This window comes from Camellia sinensis, chromosome 15, assembly GCF_055761805.1.
Source record: "Camellia sinensis isolate YWXY chromosome 15, ASM5576180v1, whole genome shotgun sequence".
NCBI classification, from domain to species: Eukaryota; Viridiplantae; Streptophyta; class Magnoliopsida; order Ericales; family Theaceae; genus Camellia; species Camellia sinensis.
The window spans coordinates 122962205-122971142 of NC_138975.1; the positions used below are offsets into that span (position 1 = coordinate 122962205).

The window sequence follows — 8938 nt, forward strand, 5'->3', positions numbered from 1 at the left end:
ATTGTTAAGATTATAGTTCAAGGGGAGGCGGTTAAAAAAAGAAAAAAAGAAAAAAAAAAAAGAAGATATTTTGAGAATTTTTCAAAATTGATTTCACACAAAAAATGAAAATGGTGGATGTTTTTGAACTTTTCATTATTTCATTTCCAAAAACATAATTAAAAAAAAAAACATCCAATTAAGCAAAGAGAGTTGAAATGGAGATGAGATATGTTATTTTGTAATTTGTACTATAGACAAACCTCTCAAGTAACGAAACATATCAGTGTTTAGTTTACTTCTTAAGTGTCACTGCAACAACATCTCTGCATCAAATTTACCCCTAGTTCTTAAGAAATTGACAAGATCAAATATTTTCTCTTCCGGGAAAATCCCATAAAACCGCGTTCTTGCTGATAATCCGATCAGCAAATGGACAAGATCATCAAAATCACAGAAACAAACAGTGTAAAATATGAAACAGGATTTACTTTGGCATTGTTTGGCAAAGATGGGTATGCATCAGGAGGAGGAAACTTGCATTCGTCGCCATTGAAGTAAATTTTCCGGGGAAATGCCCATCCTTGCTTGAATGAAAATGTTTCCTTGTTCTTCTGAAGGAGTAACTCAGATTGCACGTTTCCGAGCGGTCCAGCTTCCATCAACAGGTCATTGTAGAACTTCATGCCATAGAACATGCCAGTGTCATCTTCACATAAATATCAACAACATTGGAGCAACATTAGGATTAGGCGGGGCACGTGTCTTTCCTCAATTTTTTTAAAGTTATTATACGTCTTCTTTTCTTTACTTTTCATTTTCAATAAAATTTCTGTAATTTGTCACTTTAAATGTTTAATTTTGTTAAAAATTTTCTCTTATAATTTTTTATAATTATTTCTTACTCTTCTCTTTCATTTCTTTCTCTATATCTCTTTCTCTTTTTTGTGTGCGCACCCTTATCTTGGTGTAATTTCGTCTTCGTTTTTTGTAGGGATATATAATTGCATTTTATATTGTGATGATCATCACATTCGAAAATTAAAACAAAAATTTGAATTAATAACAAAAATAATAGAAAAACAACAAAAAAGAAAAATAATGTTAGCTCGATGTAACTTTGACATCATTCCGATCTTTAGTCATCCATCCTACCACCAAATGAAAGACTTAGTTAAATTGCGATAAATTTTACCACTTCAACTCAATATTGCCCTTTTTGAGTCACAATCTTTACTCTACCACTAATTTTCGGAACACTAGATGACATTATCTACATGGTAGTCTCAACAAATAAGAAATCACAATACAACAAGTGGATCAATTTTTGTGTCCGAACCACTTAACAAAGTTAAATCAGCATGTCTCACTTGTAAAAAAAAAAATTGATTGCGTGATTAGTTTAGAACATGGCACATGCAAAGCTAAGTGGTACTCTTTTTTATTTAAAATGGTGAAACTAAATGGTACTTCAAAAATACTGAATTACAAAACATGTTTGTGGTGTAAGTGAACTCACTGATGGATTGGTAGGGGAGAAGAGGCTTATACTGAAAGCTGAAAACTTGAGTGAGATTGTCAAGATTGGGATGCTGAGCCACCAGAGTCCAGTCAGAGTAGTTCATCCTGTAATTGAAATTAGTGATGGCTATCTTCACTCTCCAATATTCCTTGTAGTTGAGCTTCACATGCCAGTGCACTCTTATTGGACACATATGATGAGTGCACTGTATCAAAGGTGTGTTATCCTTTTTTGGAGTATTGATTCCTGGCATCTTCAGCAGGCTTGAGTTGCTCCTGCATTGTCCACATTTATATTTTTTATTTTTATTTTCAGAAATTTTGAAAACTATAAACAACTATGTTTTTGTTTTCAAAAAAATGTAAACAGTTTACGAAAGTGTTTTTCTTTGTTTTCAAAACCAATTTTCAATTTGTTTTCTCTCCCCGGCCTTCTTTGGCCACCACACATCACCTACTGGCAACCACCTTCGGCAAGTCAACCCATCTCCGGCCATCACATCTTAGCAACTGACAATTATCTTTGGCAAATCACTAAGATGAAAACCACCTTCGGCCACCAACAACCATCTCCTCCCATGAGCCCTCTGGCCACCCCTTTAAAGACATGCATTTATCAAATTTTTATTTTATTTTATTTTTTTTGGGGGGGGTAAATTACACTGACTTTCTTTTAGTAAAACTAATACAGATAGTTTGTAGACATGGTAGGTAAAATATATTTTATTGTAAAAGATATGACAATATTATTTTTCCATTCATATGACTGATGAATTATTAATTCAAAGGGGTATGAATGTTATGCGAATTACAATCTGAAAACAGCCTTCCTTGATGTATTTTCCCCACATCTCAAAGGAGATTAGTGTAATTTACCTTCCTTTTTTTTTAATATAAAAACTAAACACAAATATATTTAATACTTTCTGTAAGGAAAACAAAAATAAATAAATAAATAAAAATAAAAAATTGCAAACGTTACTAAATAGCAAGCATATATCATTTTTTTTGCTATTGGCATTGAAATTACTTATGTATGAAACAATGTTTGATGGCACAAGAAAGATGTATGCATGAAAAGTGAAAAAATGAGGCTTACATGATACAGTTCTTTTTGTTCTGGCAACCACAGGAACAAGATGGGCATGGTGTGATGATATCACTGTAGAAAGATGAGAATGATACACAACATGTTGGGTTCTTTGAAGCCATAAATTGTGAGTATGTGCATGTCACATTCCAAGTCACTGCATTTGAGCATTCATTTCACAGTTAAAACTAAAGGCTTAAAAAAACCCCACACCCTCTCCTGAAGAAGATACTAAGCCAAATTACACCTGTAGTCCCTGGACTTTACTCCTTATGTCATTCTAGCCACTACACTTCAATCGACTCAAAATTTTTTTTTTCTTAAATTTTGTAATAGCCTCGTTTGGGAAGGCTCTGTTTTAGCCAAAAAGTCAAAAAGTTAAATTAGCCAAAAAATCAACAACTCATACTAAAAAGTCAAAAATTCTCTTTTCTCTTTACTTTTTGCACATCTTTTCGTAATTAGCCAAAAAGTCATCCCAAACATACTAGTTTTTTTTAGCTCATATTTTAGCCAAATAGCCAAAAAGTTACTAAATTAGCCTGTTCCCAAACGAGGCCGTCTAATTAATAATGCCGGTTAAGGTTTTTGACAAAAAATTATCACCGAGTTAATTAAGGTTAACTCTAAGTTGAGCAAGTTTTTAATTTTACAAATGCCCTTACGTGTGCATTTTTCATAAACAATAATGGGTGTAATTAGGTTGGACCAAATTTAGACAAAATCTTAAATTCAAATAAGAGCCAAAATATAGGGACTACCAGTACAATTTACCAATGATACAATAGTGAACAATCAAGAGAATAACCTTACTTAGTGCTTGAGTTTTTCGCCTATGATCGGGCGTGGGGAACAACGTGGATGGAACCATTTTTGCAGGGCCGCAAGTATACCCTGGTCCCGGACCAAGCAAAGTGAAATTTTTGGGCAATTTCACTGTTTTATTAGAAGTGCCGGACAATCCAACGGTAATCTGGAAGGCGGTGACTGCACCTGCTGGATCCTGTGCCATTGATGCCAACACGCCGCCTTTGCAGCAATTTGAGTACTGTTGGTTGTAAGGGGCATCAGGAAGCAAATCAACAGCTGTGGGATTTCTCAAACAACAATGTGGTATGTTTGTTTTGAACTTGGAACAATCTCCTTGTTCACTTGCTTGAGCTCCAACCATGCCCCAAATCACTTCCTTCTTTGCCCATGACCACCCTAAGGTCCACCCAGGGCTCATGATTTGTCGAAACGTTTGAAAATTTATCATTGTCACCGTAGCCTGGAAATTTTTTTTTTTAAATAAATAATAATTATAGCAAAAAAATGGATTTGGGTTCTTTTTAATATATATATTTTTGAAAATTATGGAAATGCAATTACACTATTGGAGATATGATTTTTTGTGACGGCATGATGCTAGTCGTTAAAAGTCAAGTTGTCGTTGCTAAAGAGAATTAGAGATAAAATTTGTTGTATTTGAAATTTTATGACATCATTTCAAATCACTTCCTTCTTATAAACTACATCGTTTTGGCTTTTACTTGAAATTTTTTGACAACTTGCGATGGCATTTTTTGCTATCGCAAATGGTTCTGTGTCAAATGGGAAAAGATAGGAGCTCAGATTTTTATCCAAGAAAGTAACCAAGGGTGTAGATCTAACTTATGCCTATTTTGGGAAGGTAATATTTTAGTCAAAAAATTAAAAAGTCATTTTAAAAAAGTCAATTCTTCTCTTTACTTTTTATAAAAAAAAAAAAAAGTTAAAAAGTCAATTCCTAAAAGAATCCTAATGTGCTGTGAGTCTCATCTCTGTCAATCTAGTCCACACAAGTTGAATTTTGGGTAATTTTTTCTAGGTGTGTAGTCTCACTAGTGTCAAATACTTGGTTTTTTAAAAGTGTGATCAACTCTTCTACTAGAATCATAGTTCTGTGATTGTGATTGTGATTGTTTCTGCATTCGTATACATTTTTGTGATCATATTAAGATGATAGTATGATACTCACCACATAACCATCTGTAGTCCAAGACATTATATCCCATTTGACCGTCACATTTCCAAATGGATCCAATGGATCATATGCCTCTAAAATTCCAAATCAAACGGAAAGAAATGAGCAAAATTCACAATAAATTGAAAAAGATAAAAACTTTAAACACATCCTAAGCTACATGAACTGTACCTGCACTATAAAAGATCATGAATAAGATAACAGTACATATAAGCGACTTCAGTTCTGCAAATCGGTGGCATCGACACCTTTGGCAGTGGACCTTTGCTTTGAAGGGAATTTCGTAAACCGGGTTGGGCAACGAATCAAATTCCATTACCATAAATTTAGCAGGATTGCAAGTTTGCTGATGAGGAATGTCTAAGTGAGGGAGCAACAATATAAATAATATGGAGAGTTGGTGCAATAATAAGAAGGTGAAGAGGAGGTCCCAAACTGAAAATGAATGCATGAAGATTGCACACCTAGTGGATGTTTGCTTGGTACTGCATGTGATACTCTCATATCTCTCATTCTCAATTTTCATTTCTAATTTTTTTCCCCATATATTTGGGTAGTCTGCTCAAAATACAAAAATAATCTCTCTGTATGAAAAAGTAAGACTAGAGTTGTTTGGATTGTCCTAAATAAGCGCATTTTTTGTTTTCTTGGACTAAAAAGTTAAGGACAAAAATATAAATGTTTGAGTTAATTTTTTGACTTTTTACGAAAAAAATGTGTATTAAAAAATTATATAAAAAAATATATAAGAAAAGTTATTGATAGCCCATACAGTAGTCTGGCAGAGCAGTGACAGATTAGGAGATAGGAAATTATTGCCTACTTCTCGGGCTTAAATTGGCGTGTTGTCTGGCCCTTGAGGGCCCACCGCAGGTCACGTTTTGCTAATCGGAACCGTTGAATGTGTAGAACTCGTCGAGTACTATATGCTTATAAAAAATCATGGTGATCGGATATCGATAACTATCTAATCGTGTTAGTTTTTTGTCAACCGTTAAATATAACACCATCCATTTTTTATACTAAACTAATTTGATCATATAGTTAGCGATATCCGATTAATTTGATTTTTTATAAGCATATAGTACTCGACGAGTTCTACAGATTGAACGGTTCAGATTATCAAAAAGAGATCTTTGATGGCCTCCACTGGTCCAATAGTACCCTGCAATTTAATGAATAAATATACCTAATTTTTTTTTTACCCCATTGACAGCCCAATAAAGTGCACTGCCACCCCGGGTACCACCAGTCACGTCTTTGTATGGTAATATTGTGTAAATTAATATATTTATATTTTTAATTGGTAAATGGTGATAACTTTTTAACTTTTTGAATAATTTTTTGACTTTTTAAATTTTTCATGAGTTGCCAAACTTGGCCTTAGTAAGACTGCATATATTTGATATTTTTTTCCTGACATAGTAGTAATAGAAACTTCATACATTAGACTATCCCTTTTTATATCAACAATGCTATATACCTAGAAAATTATATCAATGGAATACGTTCACTCCGGAGTGGTTCATATCACACCAACTTTAAATTTACACTATACACTTCACTTTTAAGATAATTTTCAAAGTAAAAATTTTGAGTAAATAGCACCTTTAAAATTATATTTGAGAGTTAGTGGCTTGAAGCAAACACTATTGTGAGAAGTTAAAACAGGAGGGAGAATTGAGACATTTGAACACTTAACAGCTGAAGGGTCAGTCTCTTAGCAATGCACCCACATTATCTTGTATGATTATGCAAAGCTATCTATAACTTCTTACCCATAATTTCAGAATCAAATTGAAAATGACTTCTTCTCTCTTTTTCCTCTTCTTTTTCTTTTTCTTGCCCTTTTTTTTTTTTTCCTCCTTTGTTATGAGTACAAAATTTATGTTTAGGAGGAAAAAAATTATGTAAGAAATCCATTTATAGGTACTATTTTTCAAATGATAATTTATCACAATCGATAAAGCTTTAAATCATGGTATGGGTTTGTTTCCAGCCCACCGGTGGGTCCACAAATCCTATTTTGATGATCTGATTCATTAATCAATTAGATTAATCCAATAAATGTAGCCACATAATTTCATTACATTTATTTTTGAAAAATTAGACTACGTATATAATTTTAAAAGCAAACTGCTTGTGTTTTTTTTTTTTAAAAAACAAAAAAAAAACAAATGTAACCAAGTGACTAAATGCCAATTAAAATAAAAAAAAAGTGACTATAATTATCAAAATAATCTGATTTTTTTTATTATTTATGAATGATCTATACGTAAGAGCTTTCAAAATTCGCCAATTAAATCATCAAATTGAAACATGTGATCTTCTTATCTTACATTATAAGAAGGAATGCTGTCAATAATATTTTTTTTTTTTTTACTAACTCCAAACAAGTGTGTTCTTAAATTAAATTACTTAACTTTCACAATCCAAAACAGATCTAATGCATTAGGTTTTAGGGTAAACTATTACTTTGAGTCCTTCCATTCATTGCATGGAAACATAATCTATCAAAAATGTAACTCTCTCTTACTCTACATGATTAAGTTAATGCTTGGATCAAATTATTCAACATAATTTCATTTTATAAATAAATGTATTCTAACAATTATATATCTTATTAAGATTTAAATATTTCACTGAGAATTCAAATTATATAATTTAAATTTTCTACGAAATATTTAAATCTTAAAATTTCTACCCCACACCCTCCTTCCTCTCCAAACTTTCAACTCACTACTTCAAGCAAAGCTTCTATTCGAAACTTCACTTCATTCCATTAATCGACCAGCTAAAAAAAATTTAGGTCATATTTGATTTGGTTTTCAGAAAGTTGTTTCAAAAAAAAATTTCAAAAATCTAAAAATTAATTTGGTGAAAGACATAAAAATAAAATAAAATAAAATAAAATAAAAACACCTATCATTTTTATATAATTTTATCTTTTGGAGATCAGAAATAATTTTAAAAAATTTAAAATAATATTTTTAATATTTATTTTTATCAAACTAGTTTTCATTTTTTCAATTTTTTTTCCCGAAACACAAACTAAACGAGGCTTTAATCTCCAAAAATTAGTTAATAAAGTTATTCCACATAATCCAAAAAATTATCAACCAAATTTCTCGTTTATTTCATAGTCCAGTGCACAAATTAAAAGGGGACTGGCCTGTACCCCTACAATTTTTTTGGTTTGTTTTCGATTTTATTTTTTGGACAAATTTCACTTTATCCTCTGTGATTTGGATCATTGTGCGGTTTACTCTCCTAACGTTTAGAAATAACCACATAATCCCCCCATGGTTTATGGACTGAAATGCACTGTTAAACATTTCGTCCAACTTAACAGGAAGTGTGAAACACGTGACAAATATAAGGTAGTTATATGTTCATTTTCAAATTTCACTAGGATAAATCGCACATGGAATAAAGTACAGGGGTGACTGTGTACTTTGTCTTCCAAACAAATGGCGAAAATATTCATAATTCACACGCTTAAGTTACTTATATACAAGGGTATTTTAGTCTTTTTCATTAAATCATTAATGGGCCTAACAATACACTTCAGTTCACAAACCATAAAGGAGTTATGTAGTTATTTCCACACGTTAAGAGGATAAACCGCATATGGCCCAAATCACATGGGGTAAAGTGCACTTTGCTTTCCAAACAAAAAATATCCATAATTTACACACTTAAATTACTTATATACGGGATATTTTAGACGTTTTTATTAAATCATTAATTAGTCTAATTATGCACTTTAATCTATAACCATAAGAAAATTATATGGTCATTTTTAAACGTTAAACGGGTAGACTCACATGGTCCACATCACTGAGAGTAAAGTGAAATTTGCCATTTATCTTTTTCATATTTGGGTTAGAATTTTTTTTAGGGGATTGGGACATGAAATTATTTACAAACATAATAGAGGTGGGTTTGGGTTGGGATGGGTTGGGGCAAAGGTTACACTAAGGAGAATGTAAACATAAAAAATGGGCCTGACAATGAATTTGGTGCAAAATCAACTATGAGAAGGCCTCTAACCAGCCCAACTAAATGCCATTATATATATTTATTTATGTGTCGGATATATCTTCTTATGTGTTGTCCTTACTTTGCAAAAACATTTGAAAAATGCTAGGAACCATCCTTACAGATTTTGAATTTATCCCGAATATATTTTTATGATAGAGATTGAATTGATAAAATGTTGTGCCCACATATGAAGTGATTTCGAGCCATTAAATTTTATTTTTTTCTGAGTATATTCTAAATTGATACACTACAAGAAAAAGCACTATTGGCGACTAAAAAATCACATTTCGTCGCTGAAA

The 8938-nt window shown here is 32.0% G+C and overlaps 1 protein-coding gene across 1 annotated transcript; it reads right to left on the reverse strand.

Annotated features, from left to right (window-relative positions):
• Positions 1–216: 216 nt before the first annotated feature.
• On the reverse strand, positions 217–4935 carry LOC114275703 (COBRA-like protein 4). The gene is made up of 6 exons (XM_028217697.2): positions 4767–4935; positions 4590–4669; positions 3404–3860; positions 2600–2747; positions 1499–1776; positions 217–688 (listed from the first exon to the last, which is right to left on the reverse strand). The coding sequence occupies exons 1-6, from the start codon at positions 4915–4917 to the stop codon at positions 405–407; spliced, it is 1398 nt and encodes a 465-aa protein (XP_028073498.2). The 5' UTR covers positions 4918–4935; the 3' UTR covers positions 217–404.
• Between the last annotated feature and the right edge of the window lie 4003 nt (positions 4936–8938).

Excerpts from the sequence above, each read along its gene's own strand:
- LOC114275703 (XM_028217697.2), bottom strand. The coding sequence starts at position 4,917 with ATGGTAATGGAATTTGATTCGTTGCCCAACCCGGTTTACGAAATTCCC. Across the intron at positions 2,748-3,403 it reads GCGAAAAACTCAAGCACTAA|TGACTTGGAATGTGACATGC; the intron begins GTAAGGTTATTC and ends GCTCAAATGCAG. Across the intron at positions 1,777-2,599 it reads AACAAAAAGAACTGTATCAT|GAGCAACTCAAGCCTGCTGA; the intron begins GTAAGCCTCATT and ends TGGACAATGCAG.